Source organism: Notothenia rossii (genome assembly GCF_949606895.1).
Source record: "Notothenia rossii genome assembly, contig: SUPER_1_unloc_1, whole genome shotgun sequence".
NCBI lineage: Eukaryota > Metazoa > Chordata > Actinopteri > Perciformes > Nototheniidae > Notothenia > Notothenia rossii.
The window spans coordinates 16,700-35,663 of NW_027640362.1; the positions used below are offsets into that span (position 1 = coordinate 16,700).

Genomic DNA, 18,964 nt, shown 5'->3' on the forward strand with positions numbered 1-18,964 from the left:
TTTCTCTTCGTGTCATTTCACTTCACTTGGAATCATTACATTTAGCTGAGGCTTTTATCCAGAGAGACTTACAGTAAGTGCATTCGACCAACAAGATACAACCTTTTATAAAACAGAATCATATAAGTTCATCAGGTTTCATAGAGCCAAACATTTCAAGTGCTGCTCAACTGGCTTTAGATCAGCCAGCCCTTTATTAGTATATAAGTGCTTTGTTAGTAATTCTATCTCTGGAAGTGGAGTCCAAAGAGATGAGTTTTCAGTCTGAAGAAGATGTGTAAGCTTTCTGCTGTCCTGATTTCAATGGGGAGCTCATTCCACCATTTTGGAGCCAGGATAGCAAACCCACGTGTTTCTGCTGATGGGAACTTGGGTCCCCCTCGCAGTGCGGGTGCAGCGAGCTGTTTGGCTGATGCAGAGCGGAGTGCACGTGCTGGGGTGTACGGTTTAACCATGTCCTGGATGTAGGAAGGGCCAGATCCATTCACAGCATGGTACGCAAGTACCAGTGTCTTGAAGTGGATTCTAGCAGTTACTGGAAGCCAGCGAAGGGAGCGGAGGAGCGGCGTGGTGTGGGAACATTTAGGAAGGTTGAAGACCAGACGAGCCGCTGCATTCTGGATGAGCTGCAGAGGTCGGATGGCACATGCAGGTAGACCGGCCAGGAGGGAGTTGCAGTAGTCTAGGCGTGAGATGACGAGAGCCTGGACCAGAACCTGCGTCTCTTTCTGGGTCAGCTGGGGACGTGTCCTCCTGATGTTGTAAAGAGTGTATCTGCAGCAGCGGGTTGTAGCAGAGATGTTTGCAGTGAAGGACAGTTTGTTATCTCGGGTCAAACCCAGATTCCTTGCAGTCTGAGTCGGGGAAACAACAGAGGGGCCGATGTTGATTGTTAGGTCAAGAGTGGGACAATCTTTTCCCGGAAGGAAAAGCAGTTCAGTCTTGTCAAGGTTGAGTTTGAGGTGATGAGCAGACATCCACTGAGAGATGTCTGCTAGACAAGCAGAGATAGCCTGGGTCTCTGAGCGGGGAGAGGACAGAATTAGTTGGGTGTCGTCAGCGTAACAGTGGTATGAAAAACCATGCGGGCTAATGACTGATCCGAGCGAGTTTGTGTACAAGGAGAAGAGGAGGGGACCAAGAACAGAGCCCTGAGGGACCCCTGTAGTTAATTGACAAGGGTCGGAATAATCGACAGTTTTCAACTGAAATATGGTCATTTACTTCATTTGCACTTCTTTTACTCAAGAACAACATCTGAGTACTTCTACTTTTATTTAAGATCAGAGTACTTCTACTTTTATTCAACATCTGAGTACTTCTACTTTTATTTAAGATCTGAGTACTTCTACTTTTATTCAACATCTGAGTACTTCTACTTTTATTTAAGATCTGAGTACTTCTACTTTTACTCAAGAACAAGGTCTGAGTACTTTTAGTTTTACTCAAGTACAAGATCTGATATAAAATGCAGACATCACTTTAATATGTACTACCTGGCAGAGATGTATTGATCTTGCAGTTGGTGTGATGTTTTGGGTTTCTAAGCTGCTGTAACTACATATGTTCCATCTTTGACCACAGGATGGCGTACAAACGCAGAGAGGAGACATCTATCTGTGTCTCTTTACCCTTGATACTTGAATAAGCTTTGAGAAAAACATCCCAGCTCTCCAGAGGGTCTGCTTTCTCCTGTTGCAGCTCATCCCTTACACAGACCCTCAGATTGACTGAAGGAGAAATATGAAGGTTTATTTAAAGCTGGTTATGTGAATAAGTTATGGGGTTTTCTCTTACCAACTAGGGTCTGTTAGAAAGCGTTTTAATTGACTGAATGTATTTAAAAAGTGGACTCATTGACACATGAATACTGCTCTGTCACATCTGTTTACATATAAGTACAAGAGAAGAGAAGCATAGATTCCAACTGAGCTTTTTGAATTAGCTGAGGGCCGATGCAATGCTTATTTAATATAGACTATATGACTAAATGCTGTGAAGTGATCATATCCTTAAGCTGATATGAGGTTACAGATATCAGGATTTACCATATATTAATGTTAGGTGTCTTGAACTTTTTATATTTGTATCTTTGTTGTGTTTTATTTGCTATTTTTGAGATGTTTATATTGCATAATTGTTTATTTTCCACTCTTTTGTATTTCTAATTATGTGGAATACTTAGTTTGACAAGCTGCTGCAATGAAACATGTCCCTCTGTGGGATTAAAGAGCCTTATCCCCTAAACAGCTACCTGGTTATCGGTAACTTTATTAAAAAACAGTTATTAAATTATCTTTTTACCGATGAATTCTGACATGAAACTGTGAAATCAGAATGACAGTTTAAATAAATAACTGATTCCCACAAGACAACAAATTCTGACTTTAAAATCTGACCTTATTCTAAAATCTAACTTTTGCATTGAAATCATTGCCAGGTATTGCGTGATGTTGCCCGGATGTTACCCACTGAGAAGGAGTGGGCGGGTCAGCTGTCAAACCTTAGCCCCGCCCATCGTGCGTCTGACGTCATCGCCCGACGTCAAACGGACGGGACTGTTTGTTCTGGATTTGGGGCGAGGAAGGTCTGCTGACTGACAGCAACATAAAGAAGGTAAAGCAGCATTTAAAGACCCCCTCGCGACCACCGTAAGGTGTTTAAACAGCGCGAGGACCTGGGGGAACCCCACAAAACCCTCTGTCGGCAGCGGATTTCCCGCGCTGTCAGTGTGCGCCTCGCTGTCCTCGCGGGCCTTCAGCCGGCTCTGTGTTTTACTCTTTAACGTTCAAAGCGAGGCTTGTTGTTGTTGTTGTTGTGTTGTATTGTGTGTCGAGTCCTCCTAACTGTCAATACTAGCGGTTAGGAGGTCGTTCTCATGGCAACGGTGCTGTCAGGAGTAGAGCTAGCAGAGTATCATGCTAACAGGCTAACGGGCTAGCTGCTGTTTGTTTGTAGCAAAAGCTCCAAAGGAAGGAAGTGCGCCACATGCTGAAGGTGATTCTGAGTGGCGGTCAAACGGCGGTACTGCAGCCTCCTCTCCCATTCACTTAGATGAGATAAACAAGATGAACAGTGAATATGTAGATATGAATAAAGAAGGACATACATCTATAGATACACAATATAAACACAAAGATCGTCATATAAAGGGATTCTGAAATATATCAGGACATTGGAAACACATTTCTGCTCAATAATAAATAGGTTTCTTTTTAAATGTTACACACAATTTATCCTGCAAACACACTGCAAAGATTTAGACAACAACATCTTCATATAATATAAGATATAATTTATTAATCCCAAAGCGGCACATGCTTTCGATGCAGCAGCATGTAAAACAATCTTTAGAAAGAGACTCCTAATTTTGAACATTTTTACTAAGAAGCATTTGAGGATGAAACCCTCTTTATTTCTCATACACACATGTTCACACACACACACACATGTTCATACACACATGGTCACACACACAGTGACATTGGGTTTGTAGGTCTGTCCCTACACACTGAAACACTGCCGGACTCACAGTAGCACTGTTAAAAACATTATGAATATAGAGGCAATTAATTGTGTTATTTACAAACATGAAACATACACACACACACACACACACACACACACACACACACACACACACACACACAGACAAACGCACACTCACACACACAAACATGAAACTGCATTTTCATGTATTACCTAATATGTCTACCCCTTATATAAAATATAATACAATGTAGTTATCCATATATACGCATTGTCCGAAGTGTTTTTGTTTTTTAGCTTTAAGGTTATTTGTATATTTAAATTTTGTGTAAATACTTGTCTTTAGCATTCTTTTTTATGCTGAATTGTTTCTTTAAAATACTTATTTTTATTACCCTTATATATTTCTTTTTTTTACCTACTTTGCAGCTTATTCTTTCAGATTGTTAAAGTTCGTAGCAGCAAACACCAAAGCTAATTATGTGTACCTGTAAACGTACCTGGCTATAAACCTGATATGATGTTCATAATATAATACATCAGACTTTACTTTAGTTAAATAAACTTCCAAACAGGAACTCTTTTATAGCCCTTATTTAGATCATTAGGGTGTACAAGTTTATAAAAAGCTCTAAAACCTGAATCCATTTTCACTCTCCATTAATCTGTCTGACAGAGAGGGGGGTTTAAGAGAACACTCAACTGCGCATGCTCTGTGGGCCCACACACGGGTACTCCTTTATTTATTCAATAACATATATAAATATATGTTATATATGTTCACATCAGTGGTAGATATATAAAGTAATACAACACAATAACAGAAAGTACATAAATCCCAAAAACAAATATAAAGGAAAAGCCCCGTAGGCCGTGACGTACGTTACGTTCCGTCGGCAGCGTAATTTACGCAGGTTACGCAGGCAGGATCTCATGTAAAGAGCGGCGTGCGTAACTTACGTGATATTCTGAGAGGAGGTTTACGACGTGCGGATCTGTCAGCGGACATGGCGGCGTGCTGAGGGAAGGTTAGAGAAACTCACTTATTGCTCTTTAAATAATGACTCACTGTAGTTCGTGTTAAATAACGATTTCTGTGACACGTAGCTCATGTTTCTGTCTATACATAACGCTACCAGTGGTTATGGAATAGCAGCAACATGGCTGCTCATGTAGTTTAATAATCGATGTTCATTTAAAGTCCATGTGTTGCTGATTGTATTATTGTTAGCTTAGCATTGCTTCATAGGGCATCGTGCTGACAGACTCTATAGAAGTTGGGTTGTAGGGACACATGTGGATGTCTTTAGGTCCACAGTGAGAATCATCTTATACAGGTCTTTAATGTATTTAAACCTTAGTGTCCTTCAGGATAGCAATACAGTACAAGTCCATAAGTTATAGTGCAGTCAAAATGCTCCCTGTCAGTGTTTAACTATTACATTATGATTATGTATTTGGATCAATATTACTACAGATAACCTGCTCTGACTGACTTAACACACAAACAAGGGTTTTATGGAAAACAAGGATTATTGTTAGCACAGCATTACATCATCCGGTATCTTGTTGAGCTATTATTATTCATAATAATAACACATGGGATTTGTATAGCGCTTTTCCAAACGCTCCAAGACACTTTGCATCAAATCAGAACAGAAACAAGACAAAGGTGATTGCATTCTGAAAGAGGTTGGATGTAACGGGTGCTCCTGGGTTTAACACCTGACTCCAGGTAGCATTAGGGTGCATTATAGTGCCGTCAACATGCTCCCTGTCAGTGCTTAACTTTTATATTATGTTTGGGAGGGATGCTCCGATCGGGTGTTTTGGGGCCGACACCGACCATCGGGTGGGGGGGGGGGGGGGGCTCTGGGAGTCTTTAAAGTGGGGGTCTTTAAAGCTTAAACCTCAGTTAATGCTCATTTTTATATTGCTTCAATTTAAAATCGTAACGGATCGAAAATGTCAGATATATTTTTCAATAAATGATGTGTTTCCACAAACAACAAACAGCAATCAACAAACAAACAAACAACAACAAACAACAACATTACTACATTCAAATGAAGTATATTATTCAAGTTTACGTTAACTTTGGATAATAACACGGGAGAAATTAGCGGAAGCGCTCTCTCCCCCCCTTTCTCTCCCTTTCTCTCTCTCTCTCTCCCTCTCTCTCTCCCCGCCTCTCTCTCTCCCCCTCTCTCTCTCGCTCTCTCTCTCTCCCCCTCTCTCCCTTTCTCTCCCTCTCTCTCTCTCCCCATCTCCCTCTCCCCGCCTCTCTATCTCCCTCTCTCTCTCCCCCTCTCACTCCCCCCTCTCTCTCTCCCCCTCTCTCTCTCTCCCTCTCTGTCTCCCCCTCTCGCTCCCCCTCTCCCCGCCTCTCTCGCTCTCCCTCTCTCTCTCCCCCCCTCTCGCTCTGCCTCTCTCTCTCTCCCCCTCGCCCTCTGCCCGCCTCTCTCTCTCCCTCTCTCGCAGTTTTTTTATGATATAGCCAAATAAACGTTAATTGTAAATGTTGTCGAACTAAAGCTGCTGAAAGTATGAACATCGGATCTGGTGTTTAAAGTAGAGTCGAGTGTAGGGTCGCTTGTACGCACATTTTTCCGAGGCGTATAAATGTTAAAACATTTCCAATCATTGAAAAATCAATAAATACCGTGACATGAGTTCAGCCAGACAACTCACGTGTTTCTTTATATGTTTATTAGAGCAGCATATCGTTTGAGTTTGGCATCTAGGCTCGGGCCTCATCACTCGACAGCAGCGTATCCCCCGGGGGGCGTCTTGCCGTCGTTTGACGCCCTGAGCTCGAGCCGAGGGCACAAATATGAATAATTCCAGAGAATATCGAGAGTTTTTATCGCTTGAAATGATAAAAAGGAAACAGGACAAGGACATCCCTCTGTTGGAGGGGCAAAGGAGTCTGGTGGGATTATTTTCGGAGTATTGAAGATCGTTTCCCCGACATCGGCGGTGCCTGCTACGGGACAACACAGAACGTGCACGATTTGGACGCGATGAGCCGTGCTAGTTGAGCACGCGCGTGAGCTGCGAGCACCGGAGCACCGAAGCTGAGGCTCCGTGGTAAACTGTGGTAAACTGAAGAGCCGTTTGGGAGCCGAAGCAGCCGGCGCTTTAAGAGAGCCGAGCCAAATGATCCGGCTCACTAACGTAAAGAGACGGTATCTATAAGGGACGGCTCAAGCCAAAATTCAAGCAACCCCCGCTCTCGGGGTGGATGCCCTCTCAGCCCTGGTCTGGCGGAAACACCGAGGCGAGCCATCGGGGCAGCTTTAATACGTAAGGGCATCATGCCACGCTGAAATTCAGAGATCCTCTTTGTTTGCTCACAGGACCTTTGAGCAGCCAGCGCTCAGGTCAGAGTTCAGAGGATCCATTACAGCAGGAAGCATGCAGCCAGCTCCTCCTAAAGCTCTCCTATCATGCAGAACTCACTCTCTGATGTCTCTTCTACATCACCATGTGTCCCCGGTGTGTCCCCGGTGTGTGTCCCCGGTGTGTGTGTCCCCGGTGTGTCCCCGGTGTGTCCCCTGTGTGTCCCGGTGTGTCAGGAGACTCTCAAAGTGTCAGGAAATAAACCCCTCTCTCTTCTCCTCCGTACCCACATCTCTAAAAACGGGGCAACAACTGAGCTGATCCAGATTCGCTGCGTCATGACGACATTACTCAAATGTGGGCGGGCTTTACCCCCACGGGCCAATCAGAAACGTTGCTGTCAGAAACAATGAGACGTGTTCTGGAAGTAATATGGTCTGTGTTTACATTAGCATGCTAACACTCAGAGCTAACCTGTACTGGAGAGAGTGTGTGTGAAGAAGCAGGAAATCAAAAGGAAGTCACCTTGTGGTAAACCGGAGAGAGAGAGAGAGTTTGAGCTCCTTCCTGTTTCAGAGAGAATCCTTGATGTGTTTTTTTTGTTTTTCTTTCAAAGCCTAGAATCACCTCTTTAGTAACAGCTGGAAGAGAGGGGGATGAGGCTACAATGATCTGTTTGGTATTTTTAGCAAAACACTTCAGAGACATGTTTTTATATATTTTTTATATATCTCAAAAATAATTTCCCTTTAGCGCAATACCGCTTCAGTCGCGCCACTGATGTGACAGACAAGAATAGTCAATTCTAATGTGTAACACTTAATGTGGAGAAAGAGATGTCCTGTATGGGTTGATTGTGCGTTGATCTGTTGGTAATGCCTCGGGGTTCTGGTGGGCATGTAAACAAATGCATAATGCTGCGCTATACTTTGTGGTCTCACCCAGTTGCATAGCGACACTTATTGTTTAGGTGTCTTTTAATAAGCAGGTAGTCATATCATTAGCTAGAACTAGCTGGATCTGATCGATATGGACATAAACGCGAGTGAAGTCTAATCTGACGGGAGAGAGAGAGATCAGCTGCTGCTGACGAGTAGGGTTGGGTACCGAGAACGTACAGTACGTTCCAACATTTCGATTCCAACGGCATCATTTGGAAATGTGAATTTCGGTTCCGCTTTTCGATGCTTCTCGCAGCTCTCCGTAGCCTACTGTATGACTGCGGCGGGGCGGGAAATATAGTGTTGTACCTACACTTCCTACAGCGTAACCTGAGACCAGGGCCGGCCCGTCGCACTGGCGTTAGAGTTGTTCGCCTAGGGCGCCAGATCTGTGGAGGCGCTGCGCTGACAGCTCTGGGAGGGAAAAAAATGTTTTGACCGTTGGGGCTAATCCTATTTTCGGCCTTGATGGAACAACATTCATAATTAAGTAAATGTAACACCCTTTTCATCCCGGTTACACTTTTCATTTGCCCTGTACGATGGGCGCTGGAAGTGATGAAAGTGGGGCATGTTGGCTTATCTGGCGCCCGCAGCTCACAGCCAAAGTGGGAGCGAGCGAGGGAGAGAGAGAGGGTGCACAGGTACCAGCGCTGTTGTTATTAGCATCTGGTGCTAGCTGCTCTAACGGAAGAAGAAGATGTTTCTACAATGATGTGGAGGAGAGCTCTCCTGTCAGACTGATAGGCTGATAGCTACAGCTCAGTGAGGTGAAGGACTCTCTGAGAGGTGGAGGAGAGTCCTCTCCTGTCAGACTGAGAGGCTGATAGCTACAGCTCAGTGAGGTGAAGGACTCTCTGAGAGGTGGAGGAGAGTCCTCTCCTGTCAGACTCAGAGACTGATAGCTACAGCTCAGTGAGGTGAAGGACTCTCTGAGAGATGGAGGAGAGTCCTCTCCTGTCAGACTGAGAGGCTGATAGCTACAGCTCAGTGAGGTGAAGGACTCTCTGAGAGGTGGAGGAGAGTCCTCTCCAGTCAGACTGAGAGGCTGATAGCTACAGCTCAGTGAGGTGAAGGACTCTCTGAGAGGTGGAGGAGAGTCCTCTCCTGTCAGACTCAGAGACTGATAGCTACAGCTCAGTGAGGTGAAGGACTCTCTGAGAGGTGGAGGAGAGTCCTCTCCTGTCAGACTGAGAGGCTGATAGCTACAGCTCAGTGAGGTGAAGGACTCTGAGAGGTGGAGGAGAGTCCTCTCCTGTCAGACTCAGAGACTGATAGCTACAGCTCAGTGAGGTGAAGGACTCTCTGAGAGATGGAGGAGAGTCCTCTCCTGTCAGACTGAGAGGCTGATAGCTACAGCTCAGTGAGGTGAAGGACTCTCTGAGAGGTGGAGGAGAGTCCTCTCCAGTCAGACTGAGAGGCTGATAGCTACAGCTCATTGAGGTGAAGGACTCTCTGAGAGGTGGAGGAGAGTCCTCTCCTGTCAGACTCAGAGACTGATAGCTACAGCTCAGTGAGGTGAAGGACTCTCTGAGAGGTGGAGGAGAGTCCTCTCCTGTCAGACTGAGAGGCTGATAGCTACAGCTCAGTGAGGTGAAGGACTCTCTGAGAGGTGGAGGAGAGTCCTCTCCTGTCAGACTGAGAGGCTGATAGCTACAGCTCAGTGAGGTGAAGGACTCTCTGAGAGGTGGAGGAGAGTCCTCTCCTGTCAGACTGAGAGGCTGATGGCTACAGCTCAGTGAGGTGAAGGACTCTCTGAGAGGTGGAGGAGAGTCCTCTCCTGTCAGACTGAGAGGCTGATAACTACAGCTCAGTGAGGTGAAGGACTCTGAGAGGTGGAGGAGAGTCCTCTCCTGTCAGACTGAGAGGCTGATCGCTACAGCTCAGTGAGGTGAAGGACTCTCTGAGAGGTGGAGGAGAGTCCTCTCCTGTCAGACTGAGAGGCTGATAGCTACAGCTCAGTGAGGTGAAGGACTCTCTGAGAGGTGGAGGAGAGTCCTCTCCAGTCAGACTGAGAGGCTGATAGCTACAGCTCAGTGAGGTGAAGGACTCTCTGAGAGGTGGAGGAGAGTCCTCTCCTGTCAGACTGAGAGGCTGATAACTACAGCTCAATGAGGTGAAGGACTCTGAGAGGTGGAGGAGAGTGTTCTCCTGTCAGACTGAGAGGCTGATAGCTACAGCTCAGTGAGGTGAAGGACTCTCTGAGAGGTGGAGGAGAGTCCTCTCCTGTCAGACTGAGAGGCTGATAGCTACAGCTCAGTGAGGTGAAGGACTCTCTGAGAGGTGGAGGAGAGTCCTCTCCTGTCAGACTGAGAGGCTGATAACTACAGCTCAGTGAGGTGAAGGACTCTCTGAGATTATAACGGTATTTATGCAAAAGAGCTAACGGTTCTTCTGGCGTGGAAACGTTACTCGTGGATGGGGCTACAGAGCCTCTAGAAAGACAGTCGAACCCGGTGCATTCCTCCGTCTGGATGTGGAGCACTTTTGTCAACGAGCAATGTCCACATCGAGACGGGTAAAGTTTAACCACACCTCGGAGCGCGTTCTGGTGTGTGAGCTGCTGTGGTGAAGGATAACCATTTATCGTGCAAACTTTGCGTACAGCACAACAACATAATAACGAAAGCACTGTTTGAAAATGACCTGAAACTGCAGAGTGCACATTTAAATACTTCCCCTGGGGACTCCTTTCACTGTTGCACCGCTCGAGAGCCCTTCAACGCTTTTTCCACGGTGTTGCGGTATATAGTGCTGAATCTTTCTAGAAACAGCCCTGTAGGAATGAAGCTTTCCATTAGACAGTGATATTGATCAGGTGTGCCTCTCTTCCCTCAGGTGTGACCCCCCACTGTGTCGAGGTCTCCTTGCCCCCCCCCCACAGCTCTCCGCCACATCAGCTGAGATATGATCACACATCTGGGTTAATAGAAGCTGCACAGCAACAAACATGTGAGTCTCCAAAGATTAAATGCATCTTAAATCCTCGCTTTTTCTGTTTTCTTGATTGATTATATTGTCTTTTTTATACTTCTGTTTTGTGTTTTACTAAGTACATGTTTTTCAAAATAAAAGCTTCATAGAGTTACCTATCCGAATGGGAAGCTTAAACACCTCTCTTAGCTCAGGATGTGTCAAGCCACTACTTAAAAATCTCGACCCCTCCATTCTCGCAAATTTTAGGCCCATCTCCCAGCTACCTTTTTTATCTAAAGCCCTGGAGCGAGTAGTCTCTGTCCAGCTGCAGTCGTTCTTAACCACGCATGGCATCCCTTTTAAGAGTTTTTAATGATCTGCTCCTAGCCGCCGACTCAGGTAGCCCAGCTGTCCTGGTGCTGTTAGACCTGACAGCTGCCTTCGACACTGTGGACCATAGCATCCTGTTGTCACGGCTTGAACAGTCCGCAGGCATCACAGGCTCTGCCCTTGCATGGTTCAGGTCCTACCTGACAGACCGTAGCCTCTCAGTGCAGCTAGGTGCCTTCTCCTCTGCTAAAGCCCCTCTTACCTGTGGGGTTCCCCAAGGCTCGATACTCGGCCCCATCCTCTTTTTCCTGTACATACTGCCCCTAGGTTCAATTCTCAAAAAACACAACATCCCCTTCCTCTGCTACGCCGACGATGTACAGATCTATCTGCCTCTCAAAGCAAATTTCACTACTAGGGATGGGTATCGTTCGGATTGTATCGGTACCGGTACTGCTTATTGGTATCGTTATTTTTCGATACTCTTATCGATACTTTTCAATAATTTGGTGCTCAAAATGATAGACATGAATACAAGATGTGAAGATTAAACAGTCATTTTATTGTCATTTTCTTGCAGAAATAACTGTATAACTTATACATTAGCTTCTCAGAAGCAGACACAAATAAATAAAATAACTTAAAGGGGCGTGGCTCGCCCTGTCATGCTCTTTGGGGTTTTCCCTCAGACAGAGGATGATTTTTTTTAAACATTTTTTAACATTTGTAAATCAGTTACATCTTCATCCAGACATTTCAAACTGTCAGCCAGCTCGACAAGAGATCCTTAAAACATTGTCCTTCAGTGACATCATGCAAAACTGTGATATGAAGACATTGGTCAAAAGGCTAAGATGGCAAAAAGATAAAGGCGAGTACGTATATTATTCTGGATTGTACTTTTAAATCATCACAAAATAAATGATGTGCTGAACTGAAACACGTCAACATGTGTCTGAAGGTTTAAACATAGAACAACGTATTTGAGATTAAAATATGTCAATTCCTAGAAAACGACCAACACTTGCTGAACCATACATTGAAACGTTGACCTTTAACAACATTTAAATGCAGTTTTCCAATTCACAATGACATACATGTTTAACTGGTTTATAAAGCATTCAATTAAAGGCCAAGTTATTATAGGTATAGGAGCTCACATTAATACACTATCAGTGTTAATAAACTAAAAAAAGACAAGGCGATGCGCCTGCAAGACTGCACTCAGGTAAACAAAACATATTACCCGTGCGCAGCAGCTAAGCTGCCTGCGAGCCTTCGCTCAGGTCACATTTACACACGGCGCGGCTGAAGCCCGCTAGCACTATTAGCACTAGCAGTATCCCTAGCAGCCACATTGTTTAGGCTGTCAAATACGCTGCACCGTTTTAGATTCAATGAGTGTCTCGTTTGCAAATGCTTCATTAAGTTGCTTGTGTTACCCCCTTTACAAGAAACTCATTGAGTACATGGATTGCACCTTGCGCTATCGCCACTACATTTTTTAAAGTGCACCCAGACCTTCGATCGCTTTGCTCTGTCCGCCATGCCTGCGGGAGTCTCTCAACAATAATAAGAGCGCTGTTGAGAGGAAGTAGACGTAACACATATACCGATAGCAGCACCGTTTGTCCAGCGGCTTGACGGTATACCGATACCGTCCAATCAGGTACCGGTATTGACTTACTACCGGTCTCGATACCCATCCTTACTGACTACAGCAGTTGATGGACTGCTTAACAGAGATCAAATCCTAGCTGAGACAAAATGTCCTCAACCTCAACGAGAGCAAGACTGAGGTCCCAAGGTGGATAGAACGGCATACGCAACGCTCTGGGGGGTCCAACGGCTCCGTGTGTAGGACCTATACGATCATTTTCTGATAATGATGATGCAATAGCCCCGCCTCTCCCCACCTCTGCTACTCACCCCCGCGTCAAAGTAAACTGAATCACACTGAATTCAGATTATTTATCTTTCTCTCGATATGGACATAAACGCGAGTCTAATCTGACAGGACGGAGACACGCAGCTCACCTGCAGCTCCTCCCGCTGTGATGCAGCGGTGAACGGAGCAAAACACACACTTCAAGTCAGATCATCGCCCTTAGCTATTTTAATTACCTCTCAAACTAAACTAGTTATTAATATGTTTGTTTTTACTGTCGGGTCAGTCATTACTGGATCAGCTGCTGCATGAGACAGACACTGACGCTGTCAGAAGAGAGGGAGGAAACAGAGAGACTCCGTGTATTATTTTATTATATTATATAGATTCATTATTCATTTGTTTTAAAGCTCAATAAATAACAAATAAGACCTTTGACCGGCACTTTTATAATATTGTCTGGAAGATTTAAACTTTAATACACGTTGACTGCTGAAAAACTCTGCCCGGTTCCCTCTGCCCCCACCGTGGAGAATAAACAGAAGGGTAACCATGACAACCATGCTTCTTCGCTGCTTTTGTTGAGGAAGTTAAAGCGCCACCTACAGGCTCCTGCATATGTACTGCAGCTTCTCCAGCGGTTGGAGCTAAACGGAGCTGTCTCGTGTGGACAGACTCTATCCGGTGAACATTGCGTGTGGACGGAAGCTTATTTGGGATTGCGTTTGCGTTTGACCTTTATCGTCCTCGTGTGGCCGGGGCCTTAAAGACCTAGAAAGGGTTATTAACGCCTTTGTTACCTCGAGGTTGGATTACTGCAACGCTCTGTACGTGGGTACGGACCAGGCGTCAATTAAACGCCTGCAGCTAGTGCAGAACGCAGCTGCACGTCTTCTCACTGGCCACAAAAAGCGTGACCACATCACCCCAACTCTGGCCTCACTGCACTGGCTTCCAGTTCGGTTCAGAACTGATTTGAAAATCCTTTCATTTGTTTTTAAAGCCCTAAATGGGCTGGCTCCTCCTATGTAGCTGAACTCCTCCAGCGCTACACCCCAGCCAGAGGCCCAGAGCCTTAAGGTCTGCTGACCAGCTGCTGCTGGTAGTGCCCAAGACCAGGCTCAAAACCTGAGGGCACCGAGCCTTCAGCTGGCCCCAGGCTCTGGAACACTCTGCCCCTCCATGTGAGGTCGGCCCAGACCCGAGGGGTTTTTAAATCTACGCTAAAGACTCACTTCTTCTCCCTGGCCTTCTAGTCAGAGCGGAGCACGACTCCTGACTTTCACCTGTGTTTGTATATCTGTTGTAAATGATTGTCTTTTGTTGTGATTGTAGTAATGTGTTTTTATTACATGTACAGCACTTTGGCTCCACCAAAAATCACTTTTAAATGTGCTTTATAAATAAAACTTCATTTGATTTAAGAAGTGACACGTTTTTCAAAATAAAAGCTTCATAGAGTTACTTTATCCCAGGGGTCGGCAACCCCTGGCCCGCAGCACCGTAACCAGCGGCACACCAGGAATAAGTGGAATAAGTTTGCAAAATATTTAAATTGTATTTTCGGATCCTGAACGAGACCGCCGCCAGAGCGCTTCTCCCCGTTACCGCCAGAAGGAAACCATGCACGCAACGCAGCCCCACTCTCTTTACTCCATGCGACTGTCTGCCGCTTTCCTCCGTGGTGCAGTGCTGATCGTTTCATCACAGAGGAAAGCACTTCACTAATTTCAGTACCCATAAGGAGCTGTACAAATACCGCAGTTTTTGCGTGGCTGTGTATTTAGTTGAAAGCCCAGTGGCGATCTGCTCATCTCTCATCGAAATAATATGCTACAAAGGGGCGGACTGGCCATCTGTGTGTTGAACTTTCCTGTCGGCTCCCAGACCGTAGTCGAGGAGGGCAGAAGCAACAAGCTTCAGGTTCAATAACCCACTTTAGCTTCAATGACTGGAGAGAGGCGAGCTCTTCTTGGGAGGCCGTTGAGTTTATTTAGCTGTTCTTCTGTTTCACAAAATACATCACAGACCTCTGTTTTTCTGCTTTCCCGTTTCACTTCCAGAAACATACACACGCTCCCTCACTCTCGCTCTACCATCCACACACACCACACCCCTCTCTCTCTCTCTCTCTTAAAGGGACAGCGATCTCATCTCACTCTGCATGACCCTAATATCATAACATGTGTGTTCTGGAGAATCACAGGACGGACGATCGTCCTTATTATTATGCCGTTTAAACCAATTATTTAAATGTGTTGCGCTTGAGTTACTTTATCCTCAAAGGAAGCTCAGCTAAAAGCATGTTTTTCAAAATAAAAACAATATTATTTTTAATGGTAAATATTTTTCATCTTCTCTTGAACGTATTTCCTCATGTTGATGATGTTTCTGATGACCCCTGACCCCCTGCTGTGTTCCTGCAGAGAGTCCAGTGTGTCCTGTAATGGCCTGAGGGGCCGCCCCCCCTCCCTGCTCAAAGCCCCGTCACTGAACCCCTCCCCCGCCATGGGAGACGGTCTGGAGGCCGGCAGCAGCCTCAACCCCCCCTCCGCCCCCCCGCCCCTCGCCTTCAACGCCCCCCCCCCAGAAATGTGGAACCCCTCCAGACCCAAGAGACAGACCAACCAGCTGCAGGTGAAACATCCACTCTTGTTCTGAAGGATTGAGATAGAGATGAGGCTACGCTACTGTTATTAGCTTGCTTTTAAAAATAAAAGTTTAATAGAGTTACTTAAACCTAACAGAAGCTTAAGAAGGGACATGTTTTCAAAATAAAAGCCCCATAGACTAACTGTATCCTTAGAGGCTTGTTTTTCAAAATAAGAGTTTCAGAGTTACTGCTAATTAACGGGAAGCTGAAGAAGAGACATCTTTTTCAAAATAAAAGCCCCATAGAGTTACTGTATCCTTAGAGCAGTGTTTCTCAAACTTTTTCATACCAAGGACCACTTAACCAATACAAATATTATATATATAAAAAATATATTCCTGCGAGAGTGCGGAAAACTTCAAATCTGAAATGTTACCAATATACTCACGGACCACTAGGGGGTGCTCACGGACCACCAATGGTCCCGGACCACACTTTAAGAAGCACTGCCTTAGAGGCTTGTTTTTCAAAATAAAAGTTTCATAGAGATACCGTATCCCTAGAGGCTGGTTTAAAAAAATAAAAGCCCCATAGAGATACTGTATCCTTGGAGGTTTGCTTTTCAAATGAAAAGTGACTGTATCCTAACTGGACGCTTACGGACGGACAAGTTTTTCAAAATAAAAGCCCCAAAGAGTTGCTGTATTTCTAGAGGCTTGTTTTTCAAAATAAAAGCCCCATGATGTTATTGTATCTGTTGAGGCTTGTTTTTCAAAATAAAAGTTTCATAGAGTTGCTGTATCCTAACGGGAAGCTTAAGAAGGCTCATGTTTTTCAAAATAAAAGCCCCATACAGTTGCTTTTGGCCCTGACTATATACTAACTGTATCATTACAGTGTACTCAGGAACGGTCACATGGAGTATCTATATACTTACGGCAAGCTCCGGGTCGAAGTATATAAATAAAAGCGCAGGAAAGAAACTATGTTTTTAGGGTCTCAAGTTATGGTTTATTTTTCAAAATAAAAGCCCCACAGAGTTACTTTATCCTCAAAGGAAGCTCAGCTAGAAGCATCTTTTTCAAAATAAAAGCCCCACAGAGTTACTTTATCCTCAAAGGAAGCTCAGCTAGAAGCATCTTTTTCAAAATAAAAGCCCCACAGAGTCACTATATTGTCATAATTTCATACGATCACCTGAACAGCCCTACTTGTGCTTGTAATTAAATGTTTGTGTGATTTTGGTCTTTTCCAGTTCCTGCTTAAAGAGGTGTTTAAGATGTTGTCGAAACATCACTTTGCGTGGCCCTTCCAGGCTCCTGTAGATGCCATCAAGCTGGGCTTACCTGTGAGTCACACCTCTCGCATGAACACCTCACACACATATATCTTTATTTATTCTACAGTCTCGACTGCTTTTAAATGCCTTTGTCTGAATGTCTTTCATTTTTGTAAAGCAGCTTGCCTTACAGAAAAACATGCATTTCTTTCCCCCTCTCAGCTGGAGAGGTTGTTGTTCTGTAGATCTTACAACCAAGAGGAGACACTTCCTTCAGCCTCTGCAATCTGTCGCTAATGTTTATTGATTAGCATCTCCTTAAGTGCCTTCTATCTACTCGTAGCCTTTTCCTCAGTCTCCTTCTCACACACTTCCCTTCTCCTTCAGGACTACTACAAGATCATCAAGATCCCGATGGACATGGGCACCATAAAGAAGCGCCTGGACAGCCACTTCTACTGGAACGCTCAGGAGTGCATTCAGGACTTCAACACCATGTTCACCAACTGCTACATCTACAACAAGGTTAGCATCACATCTGGTATCCTCATGTATGAAGTCAACACAAAGAGTCTCAGTCATCTGACCCTAAAGGTGTGTGTGTGTGTGTGTGTGTGTGTGTGTGTGTGTGTGTGTGTGTGTGTGTGTGTGTGTGTGTGTGTGTGTGTGTGTGTGTGTGTGTGTGTGTGTGTGTGTGTGTGTGTGTGTGTGTGTGTGTGTGTGTGTGTGTGTGTGTGTGTGTGTGTGTGTGTGTGTGTGTGTGTGTGTGTAGCCTGGCGATGACATCGTCCTGATGGCGGAGGCTCTGGAGAAAGTTTTTCTGCACAAGATCACAGAGATGCCGCAGGAGGAGAAGGAGATCGCCGTGGTTACGAAGGGTCGTCGGGGGGGCCGCCGGGAGCCAGGTGAGAGTTTCACTTTACAGGATGTACAGGTGATCTGTCAAATGATTGCTCACAGCACATGTTCAACGCTTCTGTCCAGAGAGACTCGTCTCAAACCGCCTTTCTCTTTCACTGCTGTGGGAAAGGGTTCGTTTTGTCACTTTTATATTAAAGTCAGTGTTTGTATGCTTTTAGTTTGAAATCTTGAGGCATGAGAGAAAAACAATTATTTTTGTTTTCCAACAGAGTAAAGGGAGTTGGTCGTGTTCAGAGTAGTGTTGCACGGTGTACCGATACTTGAAAGGTACCGCGATACCCTGCCGTTAAAAACGTTACGATTCCTCCGTTTCATTAGTATCGGTACTTTAAGAATGACGGGGGAAAGTACTCCGGGGGGAAAGCACCGTTTTAATAAGAGCCGTGCAGTGCAGCGCTCTGCTTCCACTCCCTGCACTGCCTGCAGTCCCTCCCCTCTCCAGCACGCTCTAAGTCCCTCCCCTCTCAAGCACGCTCTAAGCCCCTCCCCTCTCAAGCACGCTCTAAGCCCCTCCCCTCTCCAGCACGCTCTAAGTCCCTCCCCTCTCAAGCACGCTCTAAGCCCCTCCCCTCTCAAGCACGCTCTAAGCCCCTCCCCTCTCAAGCACGCTCTAAGCCCCTCCCCTCTCAAGCACGCTCTAAGTCCCTCTCCTCTCAAGCACGCTCTAAGCCCCTCCCCTCTCAAGCACGCTCTAAGCCCCTCCCCTCTCCAGCACCCTCTAAGTCCCTCCCCTCTCAAGCACGCTCTAAGCCCCTCCCCTCTCCAGCACGCTCTAAGCCCCTCCCCTCTCAGGCACGCTCTAAGTCCCTCCCCTCTCAAGCACGCTCTAAGCCCCTCCCCTCTCAAGCACGCTCTAAGCCCCTCCCCTCTCCAGCACTCTCTAAGCCCCGCCCCTCTCCAGCACGCTCTAATTCCCGCCCCTCTCCAGCACGCTCTAAGTCCCTCCCCTCTCCAGCACGCTCTAAGTCCCTCCCCTCTCCAGCACGCTCTAAGTCCCTCCCCTCTCAAGCACGCTCTAAGCCCCTCCCCTCTCAAGCACGCTCTAAGTCCCTCCCCTCTCAAGCACGCTCTAAGCCCCTCCCCTCTCAAGCACGCTCTAAGCCCCTCCCCTCTCAAGCACGCTCTAAGTCCCTCCCCTCTCAAGCATGCTCTAAGTCCCTCTCCTCTCAAGCACGCTCTAAGCCCCTCCCCTCTCAAGCACGCTCTAAGCCCCTCCCCTCTCAAGCACGCTCTAAGCCCCTCCCCTCTCTCGTGCACGCGCTAGC

At 45.9% G+C, this 18,964-nt stretch overlaps 1 protein-coding gene across 1 annotated transcript in view; it reads left to right on the forward strand.

The window, feature by feature from the left end:
- Positions 1 to 2,477: 2,477 nt before the first annotated feature.
- Positions 2,478 to 18,964, forward strand: part of LOC307025506 (bromodomain-containing protein 4-like) — a 38,230-nt gene continuing 21,743 nt past the window's right edge. The window contains 6 exon segments of the mRNA XM_079694876.1: positions 2,478 to 2,616; positions 10,611 to 10,724; positions 15,333 to 15,543; positions 16,755 to 16,847; positions 17,166 to 17,303; positions 17,551 to 17,683. Coding sequence (XP_079551002.1) covers positions 15,415 to 15,543; positions 16,755 to 16,847; positions 17,166 to 17,303; positions 17,551 to 17,683 — 493 coding nt within the window. The 5' untranslated portion in view covers positions 2,478 to 2,616; positions 10,611 to 10,724; positions 15,333 to 15,414.